The sequence below is a fragment of the Canis aureus genome, chromosome 17 (assembly GCF_053574225.1).
Source record: "Canis aureus isolate CA01 chromosome 17, VMU_Caureus_v.1.0, whole genome shotgun sequence".
Taxonomy (NCBI): domain Eukaryota; kingdom Metazoa; phylum Chordata; class Mammalia; order Carnivora; family Canidae; genus Canis; species Canis aureus.
The window spans coordinates 24,176,041-24,203,403 of NC_135627.1; the positions used below are offsets into that span (position 1 = coordinate 24,176,041).

At 31.3% G+C, this 27,363-nt stretch overlaps 1 protein-coding gene across 1 annotated transcript in view; it reads right to left on the minus strand.

Annotated features, from left to right (window-relative positions):
• Positions 1-6,369: 6,369 nt before the first annotated feature.
• Positions 6,370-27,363, minus strand: part of LOC144287850 (small ribosomal subunit protein uS2-like) — a 77,279-nt gene continuing 56,285 nt past the window's right edge. Inside the window, exons 2-3 of the mRNA XM_077855241.1 lie at positions 7,508-7,565; positions 6,370-6,545 (exon numbers count right to left, since the gene is read on the minus strand). Of these exons, the coding sequence (XP_077711367.1) occupies positions 7,548-7,565 (18 nt within the window). The 3' untranslated portion in view covers positions 6,370-6,545; positions 7,508-7,547. The remainder of the gene's footprint in view (positions 6,546-7,507; positions 7,566-27,363) is intronic.

Consider the following 27,363-nt stretch of genomic DNA (forward strand, 5'->3'; position numbering starts at 1 on the left):
TCTGTCTCTGTCTCTGTCTCACTCTCTGTGCCTCTCATGAATAAATAAAATCTTTAAAACAAAACAAAAAAACACCTACAAAGATATGCAACATAACAATTAGTAATTGAAACTATGAGGTAAAATAAAACAAGGTAAGGTAGAAAGTGTAGAAGGGATTTCCCTTAATATAAGACCATCACGGTAGTACTCCTTGATATAAAGGCATTAAACAGAAGACCAGAGTCAGTTTCCTCAGTATTTACTGTCTTATCGCTCTAATTTCTTTGTTCACATATGAGTATAAAAGTGTTTTAATTATTATAGATAACCTGAGATAAGCCTTAATAATGTTAATTTTTTCTTGCTTTTATTTAAAAATATCTCCCCTTCTTTCTTTTTGCTGTAATGTAACTTTACTGAGTCCTCCCAAACACAGAACCTACATACACACATAATGAGATTTATATTAGAATTATATGAATTTTATCATTTAATTAATAATAAACTCACTTACATTTTATAGCACTTAATCTTTACATTTGGAAATTAGAAAAAAAATTATATATAGTAATGGATGTTAACCGATTTATTGTTGTAATGACAAAATATATACAGATATCTAATCACTATGTTGTATACCTGAAACTAATATAATATTATATGCTCATTATATTTCAATTAAAAAAAGAACTGCTCATTTGGAAAAAAAGTAAAATAAACGGAAAAAAACACACTGGATGCTTCCTCATTCATTCATACATATATATATTAAAATATTCTAATAAAAGTAACTCATATTTATACCAACTCATAAATGCTATTTATATTGATTTTATATTTTTCTGCTACAATTCATTAAATCAGCCTTTTTATTATATTTCTAATATGTTACTCTTGCTGCATAGAAATTAGATTTTTTTTAGTTTTTCTTAAACACTGACATCTTACTGACTTATTTCTGAGTTCTCCCCCTACCCCTGGAATGCTCTATCTGTGCCATATTATCTTTTTTGACCATTAAAATAATATATATACACACACATACATCCATATACACACATATATACCTATGCATATACATATATACATATACACATGTATATGCAATACCTAGGACATTATACCATATATGTGCGCATATATATTTTTTCTTTATGTATTATTGCACACATAATACTTTCTAAAACATCTATAGCAATAATGAGAATTTTTGTTTGGTTCTTTTTGTTTCTGTCTATCCATTAATATGCGATATTCATTAAGGAAGTACACAGCACTGAGATGATAAAAAGAGCATTCCCTATGTATAAGCCTTCTTAACTGTGATATCCCTTTAACTGTAATATCCATAGATACTTTTTTCCTGGCTACCACTGGTTTCTTCCTTTTATTTTTTTTTTTTTAACTACTGGTTTCTAATACTATTCTACTGTTCAACTGCCTGTATAATCTATGGATTTTGTGTTCTGTTTTCTGCCAGAGTCTTGTCATTTTGATGTGGAAGCAGATTGGCTTTTCACTTTGCTTTTGGTATATCTTTAGTTGGGAAGGACTCTACTCTGATTCTATCTGCTTCATTTGCTTTGTTAGTCATGCTGTCCTATCACTTTTGCTTCAGGGACTCAACTCTGTATAATCACATTCAACCAGCATTGCTGTGTCATTAATGGAAAATCAAGATTGCTTTATCTTGGTGAAAAGCTACTTGGAATTTTCCAATAATAATAATTTACACAATAATCAATGAATTGGTATTTTCAAATTGCATTATACTCTAAGATACATAATTTGATTCAATTATGATAAATTTTTCAAAATATTTAACACAATAAATACTATATTAAAATTTCAAACTATATTAAGGAATATGTCTATATCGCTAAAACAACTCAAGGGGCATAAACAAGCAACGTCATGATCAATTTAAGACATTACAGTAAACCACTAATTTCTGTTGCTTTATAAATTTGTTTCTTTTTGATATTTAGGAAATGATACTCAGAATTGTGTCAGTTTGTGTTATTTCCACCCAAAATCTCTATTCTTGGCACAAATTTTTATTTTTCTATCAGCTCTTCCTTGTGAAAGTTACTGAAAACATGCCATAATTGATGTCACCATTGTTGTATGTTTTTCAGTCATTATTAAATTACATCTGATTATTTTTTAAAGTTGAAGTAATTGTAATCAAGTGTAATTTAAACATCAGGATATTTGTCATTACATATGCAAAATTGGATGGGAAATTATTTTTTCCTATTTTCATTTTGATTTCTGTTTATTTTAAAATATTTTTATTTATTTATTTGAGAAAGAGTGAGAGCAACAGAGATCACAGAGGCACAGGGAGAAGCGGACTGCCTGCTGAGCAGAGAGCCAGACATGGGGCTCCATCTCAGGACCCCAAGATCATGACCTGAGGTGAAGACAGACACTCAACAGACTAAGCCACCCAGGAGCCCCTATTTCTGTTTAAGTTGATTCTGGTATCCTGATTTCACTAGCTAACTGAAAAGTAATCACTAAATTTAAACTCACATTTATACAATTTTGTACATTTATTTTAATTCTAATAATGAATATATGAGTTTACAGTGGCAAATGCTATAAAATAAATATTTTCACATCAATTTATTTCAATACAAATATATTAAATGTGTCCGAAGATTAATAAGCATAGTCCCTTATTATAGAAAGTAAAAAGTGAACAGACTCTGAGCTGATTATTAAAGTGTTTTTTCAAAAATTTATTGACTTATTTGGATTTTGAACAAAAAACTTCTTACCCCTCAATTTATAGGACACTAATAACCCATTTATTCAATAACTATATATATATATATACATAGTATATACCTATAAAATATACAATTCTGGAAAATCATTTATAATCTCAAATTGCTTTTGAATAAAATTTTTGTTTTTAAATTATTTTAAAAAATTTTAGTGATACTCTCAACAGAGGGAAACTCCTATTACCGAGTTGATGTCACAGCTATGATTACAAAAGTCAGTACTGTGAATGTTTTTTAGGAACAAACTCAAGAATAATTGGCATTCAACTTATTATTAAGTAGCTATTTTGACAGGAAGAATGTTGAATAAAAGGTCCTGAATTCAGAGATGATTTTGAGAAATTTATATTATTATGTGAGCCTTTTTTTTTTTTTAAGCCTCCCCAATACTAAGAGCACTCACAAAAATCTTGTCTGGATGTCAATTCTAGGTGACAGTTTTCAGCTTCAGCAAGCAGACAAGTTTTCCAGTTTTTGCCAGCGTTCCAACAATTTTACTGTGCAAAATCATACAAAAAAAAAAAAAAGAAGAAGAAGAAAAAGAAACAGGCTACCAAAATTATTCCAGGTCTAAAGCATTTGGAAAGAGGATAAAAATCAACAAAAGTCAAATATAGCTTCACAGACAAAAAGTAAAGGAAAAAAGATTTAGAAGATACATAACAAAATGGAGCTGGTTCATTGTTGATTTTCTTATTGTTTAAAAAGGAATTTGCAAAAAAATAAAAAAATAAAATAAATAAATAAAAGGGAATTTGCAAAGAAAAGTTCTAAATAATATAATTTCCTATGTGATCAGTTTTAACTACATTTGTTTAATCGTGCATTATTCTATATTTTATTTTACCATTTAGCAATACAAACAACGACTATGCTTAGAGAGAAAAATAAAAACACTGTAGAGTCCCATTAAGTGCGTGGGTAAATTCTAAAATGCCAATTTTATACTTACTTTTCATGATTTAATTGGAAATTCAAAGGAAATATACCAAAAAAATAATAATCCCCCAAAACAACGTTTATGGAAAATAAGTACCATCCATAACTGCTAAAGATAACAGAATTATTACGTCTGCAAAACCTATATACTGATATCGACAAAAGTTTGTGACTCACAATGTTAAAGCCAATAGTTAAAACCAATAGTGAAAACCCTTACACTTAACCTCTTTTATGTGATTTGAAAAAGATGGATCAGCTTTCACAGTGTTTTCATTTGACTGAACTAAGTTATGGTATGCAGCCTAAGTTCATAATTATTTTTGTACATTTATTTAGGTAATATTTCCTACTCAAAACAGATTTTGCTTTGTCTCTCAAAGCTTATGTAAAGAAAATTCCTCCATAAAACCATATGAAAATGAATTTCTTTGCAGTTCTGTGGTTTCATCATTTTTTTTTTTTAAGGATTTTATTTATTTTTTCATGAAAGAAAGAGAGAGAGAGAGGCAGAGAGAGAAGCAGGCTCCATTCAGGAAGCCCAATGTGGGACTCGATCCCGGGATTCCGGGATCATGCCCTGTGAGACAAAGGCAGACGCTCAACCGCTGAGCCACTCAGGCGTCCCATGTGGTTTGTTTCTATGTGAAAAATATAATTGTAAATTTCAAGAATAAAAATCTCCCTTCAACTGACTACATATATATACTACATATTGCACACATATAGGTAACTATATATATATATAACTATATATATGTAACATATATATGTAACTATATATATATATGTGTATATATATATGTAAGTACCTGGTACATAATAAATGTGTGCATACACACACACACACATACATGTGTGCACATTTATTTTGTACCAGGTACATTTTAAATATGCATTTAATGTACATATTTAATACACATTTAATATACCTATATATGCATATATATACACACATTTATTATGTACCAGGTACTTTTTTTTTCCCAAAGATTTATTTATTTAAGGAGCAGAAGGGGCAGAGGCATAAATAATCCCAAACTGACTTGGCACTGAGCCCAGAGCCTGACACAGGGCTTGATGGCAGGCTTGATCTCATGACCCTGAAATCACAATCTGAGCCAAAAACAAGAGTCAGATGCTTCACCAAATGTGCCACTCAGGTGCCCTGTGCCAGGTACTCTGCAAAAACTTTGTACCTAATACTATCATTCTTATTTAATCTTTAGAAAACATTATGAGGAACATAATATCAAAAGAGATAAAGCAAAATAAGACAAGGGAGTTTATTAATAAGGAATTTATTCATCTTTAAGAGAAAAAATAATTAGATAAATGAATAAATGCAACTTAGGTCCTTAGATGACTATGGCCAAGATTTGATTTTTTTCTAAAAATTACTAATTATAAGTATATAACCACGGATAATTCAATTCAATATTTTTGCCTCTGTTTCCTAATCAGTAAAGTGGATATACAAATTGTCCTGCATAGTTCACAAGCTCTGTTGAAATCTACTTTGAGAACCTGTAAAATTATGAAAGCAAAAAGTTCTTCTTGTAGCTATTTTATAAATAAATCAATTAATTTCAGAGCATAGTCACTTTAATATATTATGTTGACAAAATTTTGTATGAAGTAGAAATAACTAATGCCTCCCAAATCTGTTAAGTTTAGCTTAATTTCTCTCCAATGGGAAAAAGAAAAAAAAAATCAACTCGATCATTTTCACTCTCTGCACACAATTATGGGAAAATAAGATACACAGAACATCAAGAAAATGTTTAACATCAAAGTCCTTTATAATTTTTCTAAATGATTAAATGACTAAAAGCCCTCACCAAATGGAGAAAATAATTTCACTCAATCAAATTTAAAAATAGTATTATGATCATGAAATGTATGACCATCTTGGCTTGGATGGTTTAATTTACCATCATATATATGGCAAATTATTGTCCTAGACATGCATAAATCTTTTCTTAAAGTGCTTACTTCCAAGTTTCTGATTTTGTATTCCAGTAGTCCTTCAAAAGATTAATATGCTGGGATATTTATGCTAGATTGGAGGAGATTGGAGAAAACTAGGAGGCAGTGAAAATTACATTTAAACTGAAGGGAACAAGTGTATGAGTGACGTATGGAAGATCTGGCATTACATACACTTCTGAATTTACTGTTTTTGCAAAATACTTGAGATATATTTTAGATGAGAAAGTTTTGAGAAAATAACTATTATATCACATTTAGGTATTAAGAATTCCATTCACTGAATTATTTTGGCTAAGAATTAATAATTTATGTTAAAAAATCCTGATTAAGGGGAAGACATTTCCCTTTCATCTTACCTCTTCCTTTGAGTTATGATTTTTTTTTAACCACTTGAACCATTTTTAAAACGTATCCTTATTTAATAAGCTAGTTTTTAGGTAAACATTCAAGCATGAAATTGAATCATGTTTTCCTCAGGGATTCATTTTGTATCACTACCTGTGCTCCTGTCAACTTTGCTACAACAATATTGGCAATAAAAAGAAAAGAAGTGGGAAATCATGAAAGATTTAAAATTCATAAAGAAAAGTAATATAATTTTAAAATTTATATTATTAAGGAAAATCTTGCATGTTTTTTTCTGGAAAAATGCACTTAATTTTCAAAAAGATTTTATTTATTTATTCATGAGAAACACAAAGAGAGAGAGGCAGAGACATAGGCAGAAGAAGAAGCAGGCTCCACGCAGGGAGCCCGATGTGGGATTCGATCCCGGCACTCCTGGATCATGCCCTGAGCTGAAGGCAGATGCTCAACCACTGAGCCACGCAGGCGTCCCTGGAAAAATACACTTAAAGTCAATATGCAAATATGTAAAATATTTTTAAATTGCAATGGAAAATTCTGAATTTTTAAGTAATAAGTGTATCTATAGATTTTTGAAAAAAATTTAGAATAGTTGATATATATAATGCAAAAAATATGTCTGTGTGTGCATGTATATGCCTGAAGAGGAAGTTAGAAAGATTAAAAACTATCATAATACCTGGCAAATAGTATGCATTTGAGTATAAAAATAACTAATAAATAATACATATTAAGCATTAAAGAATTAAGATAATGATGTGGAAAAAATCAACAGTCTCAAGTTACTGATAAAACAGCATTTTTTTGTATATTTTTCTATTGGAGTTCGATTTGCCAACATAGAGCGTAACAACCAGTGCTCATTCCGTCAAGTGCCCCCCTCAGGGCCCGTCACCCAATCACCCCATCCCCCACCCACCTCCCCTTCACTACTCCTTGTTCCTTTCCCAGTGTTAGGAGTCTCTCATATTCTATCACCCTCTTTGATATTTCCCACTCATTTTCTCTCCTTTCCCCTTTATTCCCTTTTCACTATTTTTTTTATTCACCAAATGAATGAGACCATATAATTAAAACAGCATTTTTAAACACAGTTCTAGTAATGAAGGGTGGAGTATATTTGTCCTACTTCATGGAGCTTTCCATGTGAATTTTTATTCAGGTGGGCAAAATAATTAATTCTGTATTAATCATAAACAAACATGTTTTAGTACTATCTCCTGCTTTATTTTGTCTCCATGCATATATCAAGGTTTATTTAATGTTGAAATGTGTCAAGTGAATAATCTAATTTAAAATCTACAGGTAGATTTTCTGATACTTTTAATAATATGAGTTACATTGTGTGCATTTACACTAGCATTTTTTACACTCAAATTATGGTTTTTAAGAAGAGAAGGAAGATATTAATTGACACTCCCCAAATACCTTACATTCTATAATGCTGTATTTCATCAGAAAGACAGAATCTTCTCAAAAACTTTTTCCAACCTTTAGAAGAAGAAAAAATATTTATATTTTTAGATATGCCGGTATGCTTAAATTATCAAGGTTATAAAATCAAATTCAGTAAAACATATTGCATGGTGGTAATGGAGATACGGCTCTTCACCTATTGGCTCAAAATAAAAGGTGATACAAAAAGAATGAATCTGCACACTAACACATTAACAAATATATTTGGATGTATTGATGTGGATTTTCAAAAGGTTATTTTAGACTGTTTTCAGTTATGTTTTTAAACAGAATTAAAGATTAAACAATAAGCATGTATTCACATGTAATGAAGTGAGTTCATCAGGATTTTCAAGGCTAAATCCCATATTTAAGGAAGACTGTTGTTCCACTTTAATCCATTTGAAATGTTGAATCAAAATATATAAGTGAATCTGCTCATTGTGAAGGATGAATAATGTATATTTTGAATGTCACTTCTTAGCAGCATGAGAACAACATTTCACTTTTTGCAGTCATAACTTAATCTGATGATACATACATCTTCTCAGACATCATGGGAATGCACATTTGGAGGCATGTTGACTAAAAAGCTAGCATGAATAAACACAGCCAAGCTAGGCTTCAGAAAATATGTCAAAACATCTACCTGAAATTCTGTCATCCAGTTATTTAGTTGACATATCTAAAGGTCAAATAAAATTTGATGAATGCATAAAAGAAACAAATATAGCAGGAAAAAAAGCACTGAAGCTTTTTTTTAACTTAAATTATTAGCAGCAGATAACATACCAAGCATATTAATGGATAAAATGTAAATCATAATAGCTATTTAATTAATATTTTCTATAATTAACATTTCTAAGATTAGAAATTAAAAGATGTAAAGTTTACTTATATATTTAGGAGACAAAATGCCTGAATTTCAGGAAAATGTTCCTGTCATTAATGTAAATATAATAGGAATAAAGTAATTGTTAACAGTGCTCATTTTGTAGTTATTTGTACATCTTGCAATATCCACATCAAGTAGGCCTTTTTCAATCCAGTAAAGTTATGTTAAATATAATAATTTTTAATTTTTTTTCAATTTTGTAATTTAAAGTTCAAAATTTAAAAACATCCTATATATATATATATATATATATATATATAATAATTTTTATCACTCAAAATTCACTACTCCCTTTCTAGCTCATTTATATATTAAAATTAACAGAGCCATGCTTACATGCCAATAATCATACAATTGAATCTGAGTTTTAGGCTAAGTTTGCTGATGTAATTTACAATTTCATTAAATAGATTATTTTAGTAAGCTAGAAAGATCAAGTCTGTCATACATTATTAGCAAAAAGTTTTTTTAGTGAATTAAACAAGGATAATCTATGGATCAACCCTATCTCATTTTTAGACATGTTTTAATCGTGTATGACTATAAGGAATATAATATAATAAATACATACACATGGACATCTGAATAATATATATGTTGATCTGTACTAGAAAATATTTTCTTATATATTATTTATTTCATTGCCATCACTGCTTGTGCATTAACTTCTTTTCACTTTATCCATGATGATACCGAAGTGATCAATATCAGAAGGTAATAAATGACTGACATTAATCTATAACTGATATTTATTATATGTATAATAATTTAACCTATTATAATTTAACTACTGGACTAGATATTGGGAAGAGGAGAGGCAAACATATTCCCAAATTTTTAACTATCTAAAAACAGTCACTTCTCATTAAATATAACAAAATGATTTGATAGAAATGGCCATAAGTTTTATGGAAGAAGGACTTAGCTAAGAAAGATATGGGGTTTGGGAAGTGTTTTCAAGCAACTACTTACTTGAAGAGAATAGAGAAAAATAATAGGCAGGGAACTGAAAAGTGTTCAATATTTTTAGGTCTTAGAGTATTACACAGTTAAGATACAAAGTTAAATAAATAGGGGCCTGATAATGAACAAGGATATAGGAATTTGATTTTTACTTTGTGTACAATGGTAGTTGAGTAACTTTAAGCAAAAAAATAGTAAGATGTGATGACTTACAATTATGAAAATGACTCATGGGATATCATGGGATAGGAAATGAACTTGAGTGTATACAAGATGGATAGAACAGATTAGAAGGGCTTGGGGATATTCAGAAAAAAAAATAAAAATAGAACAATGGTAACACTTTAGACCTAAGTAGTGATTAATTTTCAACAAAATAATGAAGTGAAAATATTCCACTTAATATTAATAACCTTTCTCTATGTTACCCTTCAATATCTCTTCTAATTTTTAACCTAATTTGGACATATGGGCATTCTTTTCAGTTATCTACATGTAAATTCCTTTCTATATATGTATATATGACTATTATTATTCTCTGTAAAAACTCATTCTTATTTCAAGAGGCTGTCTCTTGTTGCTGATAACATAGATTTTGTATATGATCATCATCATAATACATTTTGCTCAATCATACAGCATATTTAGACAAAACCATTCTATTTCAATTTTTACAATACTTTTATTTTGTCACAGTTCATTTAAAAACTTGATTAAATCTGAACCTTTAAGCTTCAAAAACAATTATTTTCATTTTTATGGGAAAAGGGATAGCTAAATCCCCTCATCTAAAACAGATTTCCAAGCCATTGGATTGCAAAAATAACTATTCAGACCCCTCGTGATTAAAGAAAACCATCAAACTGTAACTCAAAGTGAATTCGCGTTTTGGTATATTCTGACTGTTGTTTTCAAGGTGCAATTAATAATGTAAAATGCTATGTGAATAGAAAGCAAATAGAGTCTGCTCATATATTTTAGTCTTTATGCTTTTTACTTTAAAGATATTGTAGCATAATTCAAAATACTTCTGATAAATGAAACATTATAGATTCAATAGCTTACGTAAACTTATAGTAAATAATCTTTATATTCCAAAAAATTCTGCTATTATGTTCTTGAAAAGAGCAAACACTTTAGTTTGCCATATTTTCATTGTATAATTTCTTCTCATTGGCTCATGGGCTCAAACTCAAAACTTAACTGAATGAATTATCTTGTTCAAAGTTCATTCTGAATGTGGCAACAAGAGTTTCAAAAGCAAGCAGTTAAGATGTAGAAGAGTGGGTTGTTGTTTTGTGGCTTTTTTTTGGGGGGGGAATATTTTTTTTCCCTTAACTTGAAGAAACTCCATGGTTATTCAGTCATTTTTCTCTTCTTCTATTTCTGTAAAAGGGAAACAAATGACTCTGCTACTTCATATCATACAGGTACTTTGTGTCATAGTTATGATTAGGATCCAAGTCTTCTGGTCTTATTTAATATTTTGTTTCATTATAGTTGTTGAGAAAAATTGTTTCTTCACATTTTACCAGGAAGACCACATCCTTCTAGGCTTGTCAGTCTCAAACTGCTGCTGTGTGGCTCAACTAAGTTACAAAAGAGAAATAAAATAAAATTAAGCTCTGACAGTTTTCTAGAGTTTGTTACTACTTGAATGGAGGAACAAAAATGAACTTTGACCCATTTCTATCATGTCTAAATTCCCCTTACACCTTGTTGTCAATCATCAGTCACTTTGTCAGAAATGTGCCAAAGATTCCAGTCATTCATTGTAGCACTGTACCATTATACATACTGTTTAAGTCATGCATTAAATCTATCTCAGAGCTCTAACCTTAAATCCATTTTGTACTTAGCTGTCGATGAGTGACAGGACTAATTGGTTCGCTGTCTTGTATAAGGTTACCTTGCAGTAGTCAGATGATGGATTTCTGAAATTGTCAAGCTTGGAGAGTTAGTTCTTTATTTTTTACCTTCCTACAGGTCTTGAATGTATTTCTAAACACTCAGATAAAAGGGAGCAGCTCTTCATACGAACATAACTACTGTGGTGCCTCTAAGAATCTAAGTTTTATCCTACTTGAGAAATCCAGGATTAAAGTATATCAGAATGATATAAAACTTTTGACGATGTATATTGGGTGTCAAAATAATCAGATGAACATGGAAAATACCAGTAAAACTGTTATTTGACAATCTTCACAAGTGTACAAACCAGACTCTATTCCACTATCCACATAATGTTTATTGAATTCAGTCTACATATTAAAATCTGTTCCTTCCCTAGTTTTTAAATTTGTGTAGCCACTCCACTGAAAATTTAAAGAAATATAAACATCTTTAAAGAACAATGATAATAAAGTGTCTAACCATTAAAAATGGTCTTAGTTCATTCAGCTGCTAGCACAACACCAGAAAACAGCATAGAGATTCCTCAAAACATTAAAAGTATTAATATGGGACACCTGGATGGCTAAGCTATTAAGCGTCTGCCTTCGGCTCAGGACATGATCCTGGAGTTCTGGCATCGAGTCCCACGTTGGGCTTCCTGCATGGGGCCTGCTACCTCTGCCTGTGTCTGCCTCTCTCTCTGTGTCTCATGAAAAAATAAATAAAATCTTAAAAAAATAAAAAATAAATAAAAGGACTAATACTATACAATTCAATAATTCCACTACTAGGTATTTATTCAAATCAAATGAAAATACTAGTGAAAAAAAAGATATGTACTCCTATGTTTATTGCATATTATTTGCAATAGCCAAGATATGAAAGTAGCTTAAGCCCAACCATAGATAAATGGATAAGAAAGATATGTATACATACATACACACACACACACACACACACACACACACACACACACACACACGCACACAGGCCCTGGAATATTACTCAGCTATAACAAAGGATGTTACCTTGTCATTTGTGACAACATGGATGGACCTAATGGGTGTTATGCTAAACAAAATAAGTCAGATTGAGAAAGACAAATATCATATGATTTCACTAATATGTTTAATCTAAAAGAAAAAAATGAATAAACAAATAAACAAAAAGTAGAATTAGACCTATGAATACAGAGAACAAACTGATGGTTACCAGGTGGAAGAAGGGTAGAGGAAGACACAAAATAAGGGGAGTGGGAGATGCGGCTTCCAGTTATGGAATGAATAAGTCATGAGGAAAAAAAGCACAGCTTAGGGAGTATAGTCAATGATATTATAATAAAGTTGTATGGTGATGGATAGTAGCTACACTTGTGAGCATAGCATATATAGAGAGCAGTTGGATCACTGTACTGTACACCCGATACTAATGTAACATTATGTGTCAACAGTAGTCAAATAAAAAATTAAGAAAAGCAACTGGTGAAAAAAGACATTTTTCAAAAGTTGTAAGACGATATTTCCCCAAATCACCAGTTTTGCAGCATTTTAGCGGCATTTAGTAGTATATAGGATGAATAACATTCCTAATGTTATTTCTATTAGCAAGTATCACATGGTTTTTTTAATAAAAAATAAACATCAACAGTTGTTCCAAAAATCATCAGGATGGTAAAATTCCACAACACCAGCTACCAAATCTAGGTTATCTAATCAGTAATAATCAAATAGGGCCAAAATCTTCATTTAACCATTTAGGTATAGTACTGAACACACTCCTCCATTAATAAATAACTTTTTCCAAGAATGTGGTTATCTATGGAAGATGAGTTTACTAATTGCTTTCTCATTAGCAACTTTATTTAGGTATTTCTTGGGCTTCCTCTTTTTAGGGGATACTCCCAAATACATTGATTGGTTTCCCAGTTTGGCATGATTACTATCCAACAGTTTATCCTTCCTAAATTACATTCCTAATCTCAGAGTAAACTTTGTCATCTTTTTGGTTTGAGAAGTTAGTAAATTAGTAATAATATCTTGTCTCATCATAAACTTTCATTTGTGTATGTGTCCAATTATGAGAGAACATTGGGGATGTTATTTCTGGCTAAAATCTTGATCAGTATAATCCAGTAGAAATATAACTAAGCGAATATATAATCTTAAATTTGCTAGTAACCATATTAAAAAGCTAAAAAGAAATAAGTCAAATAAATTTTAGAAATATACCTTACTTAATGTTATTATCCAAAATGTTATCATCAACATGTAATTCTATAAAGTTATTGAGAGTTTGTTTTCTTTATTTTTTGGTACCATCTTCAAAATCTATTGTGCACTTTACCATTGAATACATTTCAATTCAGACTAGTTACATTTCTAAAGCCTGATATCCAAGTGACTAGTGCTTAACATACTGCACACTATAGATTCCTTTTTTTTTTTTTCACACTATAGATTCTGATTGCTGATTAAATACTATTTGGTTACAACATATTAATCACAAAGTCCAAGATAATACACCCAAATTTTAATCCTTTGAAGCTGACTTTCTTCAGCATTGCATGAAATTTGACAGAATACAGTCACCAAAGCCTAGATAGCTATTGTAGATCATTAGTATAGTTGAAAGGATGGTAGCCACAGTGAAAACACGTCATCATCTAGTTCCCTTACATAAGACTTCTCTCCAGCCTCCTCTCCTTAGAGTGGTATAGTCCTGAGAATTGACACAAACATGTTTCCCTCTTTCATTCCACAGAGTATTTTATACATCACTATTCTCTTATTTTCTTTCTCCTATTCTGGCTAGAAGCTGCTTTCTCAGAAAACCCACATTTTTAATATTCTGCGGCTTTCCATGAACATCCCCATGGGAATTAATTCATTTCTTTTTCTACTCTGCATATAGATTTCTGGTAAATACAAACCTCTATTAATATGGCATTTAAAAATCCTGTAAAATAACTAATTGTTAATTTTTAAGATATTTTATTGCCCACAATAAGAAAATATGACATTAACCATTTCAAATAATATAATTTTATTTAAAAAATAATCTATCCCAGGTTGTGTGTGTGTGTGTATGTGTGTGTGTATGAAGGATACTAATTTTAAAAATATAATCAGGTCCAGATATGTTTCACAGTGAATTGAAATTGTAACCTGAATTACTGTAAAGTATAAAGACTTTTATATGCAACTTGCCATTTTAATTGCAGTACAGAATTCTTTTCCAAATAAAAATAAAAATAAAATAATATTCTGTGGTGCTTTGGAACCAGATCTTTACAACACCTCAATGGCACAACCATAGGTATGAGAGGCTACCTCCTTACTCCAAAAAGTAAACTTTTTTTCATATATTAGATTTTGCTTGACGGGATAATTCTTACTTTCAGTTTAGGAACAATACCCTTTAACTCAAAGAATTAGGAATTCTGACAAAAGAAAATAATATTAAAATAAATTTGGAACCAGTATTCTCCATAAAATATTATTTCTTTTTATCTTAGGTGATCAAATTGAATGATTCAGTTATTCAGATCAGTTCACACCATAATGAACCAATATCCATCTTCAGTCCAGGTAATGAATATACAAAAATGATGCACTTCCTAAACTCTATGTACTCACCTCCCATGCCTCCATATTTTGTACATCTCAATATTTTTTTAATATTTTTACATGTGGTTACTCAATAACTAGAAAATGAATCTCTGCAAAACATGTATGCATACACAGAACATACAGAAATAAATATTCATCGTAGCTTACTTAGGCAGGCTTATGTCTTTATCTTGCTTACCTCTAGAAAACAAGATAAATTAGTTCCTAGTCTATGATCCAGCAATTCCACTTCTGGGTATTATACAAATGACATGGTATCAGTGTCTCAAAAAGATATCTGCACTCCTCTGTTTATTATAGTAGTATTCACAGTATCCAAGATATGTAAACAACCTAAGTGCCAATGAACTGAGAAATGATTTTTTTAAAAGGCAATGCACCACACACACACACACACACACACGCACACACAGAAATGTTATTCATCCTTTATTTTTTTTTTAAGATTTTACCTATTTATTCATGAGAGACACACACACACAGAGGCAGAGACACAGGCAGAGGGAGAAGCAGGCTCGATCTCAGGACCCTGGGATCATGACCTAAGCCAAAGGCAGATGTGCAACCGCTGAGCCACCCAGGGATTCCCAATTCAGCCTTTATATAGAAGAAATTTTTGCATTTGTGACCACATGAACGAAACCAAAGGATCTCCTACTAAATAAATTAAGCCAAATATATAAAGATTCATAATATCACTTATATGAAGTACCTAAATAAGTAGCCAATAATATCACTTACATGAGGTACCTAAATAAGTAGTCAAACTCACAGTCATAATGATTTTAAATCACTATATATATAGATCTACTTTATGAGTAAATGTTATTGTTGTCATATTGCCAAATGTTACAGAGAAAGAAACTAAGATCAAAATTGTTAAATGTGTCCTTCCACATTGCTAGTTGCCCAGTAAGTTCAACAACTTATTATGTTTGTAGTATTTTTACTAATATATTGGAGTAAGCTTCTTATATGGATTCTGTAATGTATTACCTATGAATCTTCGTAAAAAATAATTTTACATTTAGAAGCCATCTGAGCCAATAATTTAGCACACATTAAGGATGTAAAGTCTAAGGATGTAAAGATGAGTAAGACCATGCCCACAGTCCACTTCTGGGGGCATACAAAGTAAGCAGAAAACTATAATGCAATGTGATTAGTTCTAAGCTGAAGTTAATAAGGAGAGCTAAAGATCTTCAGCCTCTAGAAGGACACAGAGTGGTTGGAATCTGGAAAAAATTACCTGAAGATAAGACTTCCAAACTTAAGTGGGCAAGATGACCCAAAATCCTATAGCCAAATAGAGTATGAAAGTTCTAATTAGTTAGGGGTTCATAATAGCCTATGGAAAGTCAGTGGCAACACAAGAAGAGACATGGGGGCATCTAGGTGGCTCAGTGGTTGAGCGTCTGCCTTTGGCTCAGGGCTCTGATCCCGGGATCCGGGGATTGAGTCCCACAGGATCCTTGCGAGGTGCCAGTTCTCCCTCTGCCTATGTCTCTGCCTCTCTCTGTGTCTCTCATGAATGAATAAATAAAATATTTAAAAAAGAAAAATATGTATTTTTTGTTCCAAGAGAAAAACAGTCACCATGTAATGGACTTATATCTTTATATATATTTTTTCTACAAAAGAATGTTTAATGATGTATTTCCCTTTATCATTTACTCAAGAGAAATATAAGATATATTAGTATATTTAAAGTTTCAATTATTCATGTTAAGAACATTTCACTCTATTTCTCTCTATGCATACGTTTTTCAGCTGCTACACATTTTTATTCCAGAAATATGGACTTTCAACAATTCCTATGTAAACACAGAAAATCTTAGAATAATGAAACTTCAGAAGAGGTCTCTGCATGGATATACTTTATTTTCTTTAAATGTTTTTTTCAATAGACTGGGAAGCCTGATGATCCTAGGATCCTGGGATTGATCCCAGCGATGGGAGTCTCCCTCCTCAGCAGGGAGTCTGCTTCTACCCCTCCCTCTGCCCTGCCCCCTGACTCATGCTCTCTCTCTCTCAAATAATTAAATAATGTTTAAAAAATATTTTAATAAGCAAAATTTATTTTACTGTTATATCAGATTAAATTATTTCAAGTGGGTTTTTGCAAGTTTTTTAAATAATATTTATTTATTTGAGAGAGAGAGAGAGAGATAAAGGGGAAGGGCAGGAAGAGAGAGAATGAGATTCTCAAGGAGACTCTCAACTGAGCATGGTGCCCAATGGAGGGGACTTGATATCATGACCCTGAGATCACGACCTAAGCCAAAACTAACAGACACTAAATCATCTGAACCACACAAGCACCCCAAATTATTGCAAGTTTTTAAACAGATATATATTAAGACTGAAATTTATTCCTAAGGCAAAATGGAGATGAGGCATAATAAATTCTATAATATAAATAAATATTTTCTTCTGCGCTCTTGATACCAGGAATACAGAAACAGAAAAGCACGGCTTTAAAAATTCAAAGGAACTTGATATAACAACTTCCTGTTCAGCTTATTAAATTTTATAAGTTGCATTAGATGAAACAATTTTTGTATTTGCTCACATTCATATTAATCTATAGTGGAACTCAAAAACAAAATTATGCTTGGAATGATTTTTTTTTTTTTTTAGTTTCCTACTGCATCTGTCAAACTATTCAAGCATAACAAGATTAGAATATTTATAAAAGTCATTATAAATATATCTGTTATATAAGTCAATAAATGAAGTTTTCAGTCCCTTAAAGAAACATTTAAGGATTATCAGAGTATTATATTTGTTGCTTTTCATGGGATATATTTAAAACGTTGAAAAATACTGAAGAACACCTCATCTCAATCAATATCAGATATGGAAACTGATTTGGGATTGTTGTTTTTAATGAGAAAAAGTTAATTTTATTAAATCATATAATTGTAAAAATAGTATTTATTGGCCCTGTTCCCGTATATAAGTTTAACACCAGAAACTCAAATCTATTTATAGATATTTGCACAAGAATAACTATGGTCTACTTTTCAAGGACATTTTTTAATTTCTTGTTTTCCTAATAATATAAGGACAGACTGGTCAGCTTATGAAATAAAACTAATTGCGTAGGCTCCCTCTCTCTCTTCTCTCTCTCTGTCCCAATGTTTCTGTGTGTATACATATATAATGGAAAAGACTTATTTCAGTCACTTTATTTTTTTATTTTAAAGATTTTATTTATTTATTGAGAGAGAGAAAGACAGAGATGGAGAGCAAAGAGGAAAAGGGAGAAGAAGAAGAAGACTCCTCACTGAGCATAGAGCCAGACTCAGGGCTAAATCCCAGAACCTTGGGATCATGACCTGAGCCAAAGGAAGATGCTTAACCGACTGAGCCACTCAAGAGCCCCTCAACCACGTTAAAAGGCAAATATTATCTGAAAATGTTTAAAAATATATATTTTGTGGTAAACATTTAGAAAATAAAACAAAAAACTTAAAACAAGTCCGGCAATCATGTTGCTGGCAATACTATCAGTGTTACTAGTAGGATAAAATTTAAAAAGAACTATTTGCTCCTTTGATTATTGACTAGTGTGGCGTCTAGATTATGGTAAAATATGCTTAAGTCATTTGTTTAAAAAGAAATTTTGGTAAAAATTTTAACATCCAATCCTATTAGGTTAATTTATTTTCTATTCTGAGGCAATATGAGGTGGACTGATTTGAAGAGGATCCAATACACACAGGATGTTGGTTTGAATATGAAGTTAGTCACATTTGTTTTTATAGCCTGGTATATTCTGAATTTAAGATAAATTTTTTAATGGACAGAAATAGTTCCTATACACTTAATTTTCATGGATACCCTTAATTTTATGGGCATACCTAAAATAAACTATGTTCTAACTAGAGCTTGGGGCTTATTTTAGATACTGGAGTGAAGATTTTATTAGAGATAGATTTTATCCTTAATCATTACTTTTTGTCCTACTTGTCTATTTATGCATATTAAAATATTGTGCACTAAATGTTTTGTACTCATTTGCTCTTATATAGCCAAGGCATTTATTGGAACCATTGTGATTTACTCATGTAAAAGGCATGGGTCATGGAAAATTATTTTTTCCTTTCTGCCTAATTAAATTACTCTTTTCCAGAGTCAAGTTATTTTGGGCTTCCTTTTCTGTATAATAAAAATAATTGTTTTATTTCTGTGGCATTCATTTAATTTTGTTGCTAAAAAATTTTGGTTAAATGTAAAATAAAATGAATTGAAAATATTTTATGTATATTCAACCAATTTTGAGACTAGATTTTTGGTTGTTTCATCTTTGGAACATTGAAGATATCTTCAAATTAACTCCTACTATTCTTTTAATGGGACTCAAATAATCATTGATGCCATTCTTGCTTTCTGCTATGTAAGATATTCCAGGACAATAATCCCTCATTATCTCTTGCTCCATACCTGGAAGTGTACATTTGGCCAAGACCTTAGATTTATTATTTACATTATTGACCTTACAACTGTACACCTTTACACCAAGCCAAAATTCAGTTCTCAAAGACCAGCAACATAATTACTTACTTGCTTTATCTTGCAACCTGCACAATAGTATCATATGCTTCATATCAGCAATAGTTAGAAATCAAAAAAATAGTTTATGTACTAGAAATAAAGAACTCTTCATGATATCAGAGAAAAGGGTATATCACTCTTCTCCGAAAAATTAAAAATGTACAATAAATCCAAATTTCCTAAACAATTTGCCAGTGTCTTGAAAACTGGAGAAAGCGCAACTCTCAGGTCATTTTATCAGAGGAAAAGGAATACATTTTGAGTATTTAGAATATTTATTTTGTCCAGGGAGCATATATTGAATATTTAAATGTTTTATTTAGACTATGTGCACTTACTGAAACAATATATTTTAATTAATAAGTGTGAGGTTTTTTTAAAAGATCTTATTTATTTATTCATGAGACACAGAGAGAGAGACAGAGACAGAGACACAGGCAGAGGAAGAAGCAGGTTCCATGCAGGGAGCCGGATGTGGGACTCGATCCTGGGTCTCCAAGATCAGGCCCTGGGCTGAAGGTGGCGCTACACCACTGAGCCACCCATGCTGCCCACATGTGAGGTTTTTAATGTGTGAAAATTTCAATTTGTAAGTTCATAGGAGTATTTATGGGAGTAAAAATATTAATTACATAAAAAGGAATAAGAAACAATTTATTATTATAAAAATGATTATTAGAAAAAATGATTAGACTGTCTCTGCCTTGTAAATTGTACCTAGGGTTAACCACATGTGATTAGGACACAATCTCTTTATAAAAGTGTAAGAGCATACAAGTATTATAGGAAATAGGAATGTCAACATTTTGCAAGCTCTCATGAATTAACGGAACAAAGAAATAATCATCAGTGGTTTGAATATCACTAAAAGAGAAACAACAGACATTATATTCAACATAATGGAAGTTCAACATAATTTGAAAAATTCTAACCAAAATATTAAACCCCAACTTATCTAGACACTGGATTTTACCACTATTTTACAGGCAATTTAGGAGAACATGTAAAATGACTACTGGGATGTAAACTTCAAGAGCCAGACTTTAAGTATGATTAAAGTTATTTCTCCCATAAACATACTTTTTAAAAAAATGTGAGTAAGGAAACCTATACAAAATAAGGATACTTAAGCCAAAATAACCAATTAAAATTTATAACCTGGGATCCCTGGGTGGCGCAGCGGTTTAGCGCCTGCCTTTGGCCCAGGGCGCGATCCTGGAGACCCGGGATCGAATCCCACGTTGGGCTCCCGGTGCATGGAGCCTGCTTCTCCCTCTGCCTGTGTCTCTGCCTCTGTGTGTGTGTATGTGACTATCATAAATTAAAAATAAAAATAAAAATAAAATAAAAAAATAAAATTTATAACCTTTGTTTGCCAATGACTAGATAAAGAGCAATAGGAAAGGCTCTATGTTAAGTTTTAGGTGTGTTAATGTTATCATGGCAATAGCTGAAGAAAAACTCTTCATTAAAAATACTTTCTGAGGGATGCCTGAGTGGCTCAGTGGTTGAGCATCTGCTCAGATTGTGATCCTGGAGTTCCAGAATCGAGTCCCGCATCGGGCTTTCCATGGGGAGCCTGCTTCACCCTCTGCCTGTGTTGTGTCTCTGCCTCTCTAAGTGTCTCTCATGAATAAATAAATTAAAAATTAAAATAAATAACTAAATATAAAAATACTTTCTGAAATATTTAAAATTACATAGTGTTAAAATTTGCTTGAAAATTCACTGACGTGAGGAATGAACAGCCAGAGGCATTGATGAAACAAGATTGTCTGTATCTTGATAAATATTGTGGGTGAAGATGACATATGGAGATTCATTATGCCATTCTATTTCATGTATATTTGAGATATACCATAATATATGTTAAAAATCTAGAAACATAAGTATTTCTTTTTTATTTTTTTGGTAACATAAGTATTTCTACAACACTAATAAGCCAGTCAAAGAGAAATGCACTTTGCATTGCCTCTCTTTCCCAGCAGTTATATTATAAATGTATTCCTTTGTATTTCAAAGTTACAAAATTAATTTAATTTTAATATTAAATTTAATTTAATATTATTAATCTAATATTAATTAAATTAAAAGTTATTTAATTAAATTAATTAAATTTAAAAGTTCAGAGTTAGACAATCTATTAAATTTTGGCCTTATCTGGCATAAAAGCTATCCTAAGTATCAATGGAACTTGATTCCACTGACCAGCTCCAGTGTCTTTGGGGAAAGAGGAGCTGAAGGTGGCTGGTTGTAAGGATTATCTTATCAAGTTTAAGGATGGTCAATCAGGTATAACTATTTTGCTTAAGGGACTCCTGGGTGGTTCAGTCGTTGACCGTCTGCCTTAGGCTCAGGGCGTGATTCTAGGTTCTGGGATCCAGTCCCACATCAGGCTCCTTGTGGGGAGTCTGCTTCTCCCCCTGCCTGTGTCTCTGCCTCTCCCTCTCTCTGTGTCTCTCATGAATAAGTAAATAAATAAATCTTAAAAAAAAAAAAAAAAAAAAAACAACTATTTGGCTTAAGACAGTCATTCTTTAGCCCAAAATAAAAATACTTTTTATTTTGATGTCTATTTTATTTTTCTTTTTTTTTTTGATGTCTATTTTCATCTTAAACCACTTACATGTACAACATTTGTGTTTATAAAGATAGTTTCTCTCCTTATCATATTTCCCTCAAAGAACAATTGCTTTAACTCACTCTAATTTCATAAATAGAAAAGTAACACTGCCTGTAACCTTTTTTTTAAAAAAAATTCCAGTGTTAAGCTTATAACTGAACATTATTTTCTTCAATTTGTCTCAGGTAAAATGAACTTTAAGGTTAAGAAAATTATAATTATTTACATAAATATCCTAAGATATATTTGATGGGGTGTTGGGGTCCTTTGTACCTTTTAGACCATTAGAATTGATCATTTTTCTTTTATAGTTAAAGCTCATTACTAGATCTTTATAGAAAAAGAGAAACCAAGTATTAAATATTCTCCCTTATAATTCTAGTGAACTATGGCTTCAATCTAGGTAAGAATATTAAATTTAACTGTCTTTAAGACTACTGCAGTAATATATATGATATATTATTTGGCCACCTTAATGAACTTTTTATAATAAAATAAAAGTCACTTTATTTGCAAGACAATATTAAAGTAAGATCCACATGCAATTAGGTGTAAATTGGAAGTTTAAATTTTGAACTTGTCAAACAAATAAAATGGAAAAGTTTTATCGTGAAACACTATTCAAAAACAATAAAAAAATAAATTCTCAAAACCCAACTTAATCAAATGGAAATACATGTGTTAGATACATATGGGAAAAGTCTTCACTACATGATACTACATGATTGATTCCCTATCTCCTAATATGTATAGACATGTGTGTGTTAACCTACTTGACAGTGAAATAATTACTGGAAGCTTTTTGATTTTCAAATATTTGCTAAAATTAAATACATAAAAGAGTTCCAATGACTGCATTAGCATTTATGAGTTTTGCAGAGGGTAAAACTGTTTAAATCCCTTCCCAGAACTATGATCAGAATGAGAACTTTAATTTCTCTGCAATTATATGCTTAATTATATTTGAGTAGTATAGAAAATAAGTTTTCAAAAAAATTTAAAAGATATATGGAAGACCAAGGTACAGTTATATATTATAAACAAAATAGCTGTGCAGATCTTTTGACAATTCTAATTTATGTAGACATATTTTCAAAGTCTATGCCAAATACTGAAATTTGCATATAATGTAGAATCTAAGAAATTAGAAAATATCAGAAACACTTCATATTTAATGTTATGTGAAGTATGGTATTCAAAAATGATTGCATATTTTCTTAGAATATTGGTTTAAGATTTTGTTTGGAACAATGTCAATAACTGAGCTAATATTTTTTGTATACAGAAGGAATTCTATATTCCTTTTTTTAAAAAAAAATTTATTCATGAGAGACACAGAGACAGAGGCAGAGACATAGGCAGAGGAATCCCAGGACCCCTGGTCATGCCCTGAGATGAAGGCAGATGCTAAACTACAGAGACACCTAGACATCCTGGAATTCTGTATTCCTATTTTAGAACAATAAATGGTGTTATACCTGTACTAAAGTTTACACTATGAGCTATTTAAATTTTTAGACTTATCATATAACTAAATGTAGCCATGTTAAGAATTTCAAGAAATTATAGCCACATTAAGAATTTAAAGAAATTATGGCATAGAATAAAACCAGCTATTAGGTATATTCCTTTCCAAAGCAAGTGTAGATAGATTATAATAGTACTTAGCATACAATAAACACAATAATAAAGCCAAAAATATTTACTATGATAAGTAATTAGTAGGAGTAGTATATCTCAGCTGCAACTATTCTGAAGTGTAAAGCAAGTTTTAACATTTAACATCCAGAGGGAAAAATTACAAGATTCCAGGAATCAACAGAGATGCTATAGTTACTTAGCACTCAGTAAATGAACTCAGTAAATGAACTAGAATGTGGCTTTTCATGATACCAGCATTTTTTTGCTTGTGCTTTTGTGCTTTTGTGTAATTCTCTTTCCATAATACGATGAGAAAGACCCATGACTTGTTCTAACCCATAGATTATGACAAAGGTATGCCATTCCAGTGAATGCATTAAACAGGACTCAATTTTACTAGCAGAATCACCCAGTCTCTACCTGTGGGTGGTTGGCTTAAGTAGCATATTGCAAGAATTCCTACAACTGTAGGAAATGAATTCTACCAACAACCTAACAGAGCTGGGAAGTAGATTCTGTCTTGGTTGAGCTTCCAAATTACAAACCAGCTTTGAAAGACCCTTGATCTCAGCCTTGTGAGAACTTAAGAAATGACCCATCCAATTCATGCTTCGATTTCTGACCTATAGTAACTGTGAGATAATAAATGTGTATTGTTTTAAGCAGTTAAGATTTTCATAATTTGTTATGCAGTATATAAAACTAACAGAGATAGCTAAAAGTAAAACCAACAAATAGGTTTCTGGGGAAAAAATATCATCATTGTTTGCCTGGCAAAGAAGAGGTATATCACTCAGGTATGTGATAAACAGGTTTCCCTGAGGAAATATTGCAAGCACATTGTGAGTGCTCTTTTAACATGAATATTCATTTAATGATTAGTCACTTTCTACAGCTGATATCTAGTTTCATTTTAAATGAATTATACAAAATTAAAGAGAGTACACAGATAAAGATATAAAATAAAGAATACATTTTTACTTTCAGAAAAATTCTACCTGTGTAATTGGGAAGTTAAGCTAAAGCAAAATCACTGCAACTTATAACCAAAACAATAAGATTTTTATAAAAGTCACAGATTCTGAGAAGTCACAGACTTTATAAAAGTGACAGGACAGAAGCCTAAGAGAAGGGCATGGAAGAATGAAGAACAACAGGGGAAAAAAAGGCATTTTATAAACAAGAAGCAGTTTTGTTCTGGCACCATTTTTCTATAGCTTTGCTCTATTAGATAAATAGAAAAGGAGTAAAATAAAGATTAATTAATAACAAAAGCTATATTAATCTTAAGAACGTAGAACATCTCAAGAGAAGGACACTTGAAAAAAGAGACAAACAAAAAAAACAGACCCTTACATACAGAGAACTGCTGGTTCTCTGAAGGAGGAGGGATAAGGAATGGGTGAAAAATGGAAAAAAAGAATAAAAGTAGACATATTGTGATGAGCACTGCATAATGTATAAATTTGTTGGATCATTATATTGTACACCTGAAACTACTATCACACTGTATGTTAATTATACTTGAATACAAATAGAAGACTCTTAGAGAATTACCACTTTTAAGCTATCACAAAGTTAATTCATGTATCAGGACCCACAAAAGAAAGGCTGCCCCAAATCTAAACCTAAATCAGCCTTATAGGAAATATCTAACAAGGAAACCTAACACACACCAATCATAATGGTCCAACTCAGTGTTAGCTAGCTTTTCTTACCCTAGAAAATAGGAACTCCTAGCCTTATAAGGAAATCCCTGACCTCCTAGCCAATCATGTCCTCTTCCTGCAATAGCTCTAATACTCTATAAAACTTGCTGTTTCCCCAAATGCCTCATAAAGAGTGCTCCACTGCTCATAAGGCATTTTATTCCCTTAATCCATGAGTTGTTTGTCTTTGAATAAAGGATATCACAGTTGTCACAATGTTTTAGTTTTGTTATTTGACAGATATATTGTCTCATCATTGAAACTGAAGAAATAGGGATGCCTGGGTGGTTCAGTGGTTGAGCATCTGTCTGCCTTTGGCTCAGGGAGTGATCCTAGGGTCCCAGGATCAAGTCCCACATTAGGGTCCTTGCATGGAGCCTGCTTCTACCTCTGTCTGTGTCTCTGCCTCTCTCTCTCTCTCTCTCTCTCTCTCTCTCATTGTGTGTATGTCTCTCATGAATAAATAAAATCTTTAAAAAATAATAAAATAAATAAATAAACTGAAGAAATATAATGCATCTCTTGAGTTTTCAGCTGATCAGTAGGAATTAAACTCTAATCCTGGGCAGCAGGACCATTAGAGGGAGACTGTGGGTAGTACTCTGGTATTAGAAGATCATGATCTGAAATCCTTTCAAAGTCCCTGCTGATATCAGAATGACTGAGGAAGTGAAACACAGATAACTATATGGACTTCTAAAGGCCTCATATTAAAAAAAAGATGTATTTTACAATGGCAAGTAGATAATAATTCAAATTCAAAAGTCTCAAAACATTTAAGAACAATATAGCAAAGTCAAAGATAAGTGGAATTCACCCTTTCTCTAGTTTTCCAAAACGAAGACTCAGCAAATACATAGTATTTCTTACCTGAAAATTGACCATTGCAGAAAAGTGTCAAAGAGCAAAGAGAATCTAAAATAGTAGGCTCTGTCAAAACTCTGATTTATTTTTCTTATCTAAAAGGAAGGCGCATCAATGTGACTACCTTGTCCCTTTTCACCTGAGGAAATATTCTTATGTCTAAAAAGAGGGGAAAAAAGCACAGGAGGAAATCCAAATGCAAATCATATGTTTGTTTTAAGTTCCCAATTTTTTAATTTTTTAATCTGTTACAGTTACTGATATAAAATTAAGGAGACACATGAGAAAATGTAATTGATCACTTTCATTAATGTTAAGTCTATTAAGTCTTGACAATCTGAGGAATAATATCCACTGTGGCTATCACTACTTACTAATATGAATAACTGGCATTTGCTGAGATCATCTAAACATATTTTATCAACTTAAGAGATTAAATCCTTTTGGATTTGAATTATTTATTTCTGAGTATTTCAGTATTTATTTTGTTCATGTCCATAGTTATAAGATACTATCATAGAAGTGAGGTTGGAAGTGGGGTTATTTCTCAGTATCTTAGCCTGTTTGTTTCAGACTCACTTCATTCTAATAGTTTTGTCCTACAAGTTACTTCCAGTGTCATTTTATTCCAGGTATCAAATTCCCTCTTAGTGATTGAACACAGCTATAAATGAAATTAACAAAATGCATTTATTAATACTTTTTGCAAAACAGAGTAGTGTTAGAATAACTTATGTGGAGACCTCCTGTATAATTTATAGAGCTGTTCTGTCGGGCCTTTTACACCAATACACAATTTTTTCTAGCAATATAACCTAGAAATCAGTTTCTTTTTATATGAGGTAACTCATATAAAAAAGTTCTTTAAAGATGAAATTGAAAAAATAGAATGTAAAATGACAAAATGTATTTTTAAAATGATAACTTACCTTTTAAATCTTCAACTCCTGATCATTTGCATTATATGTTCCTTTTGATTACTCTAAGATATATTTAGAGTTTACATTGCCAGGGTTTGCTATATCCCACTGATTAGAACTGCATTTTGGAAAATAAA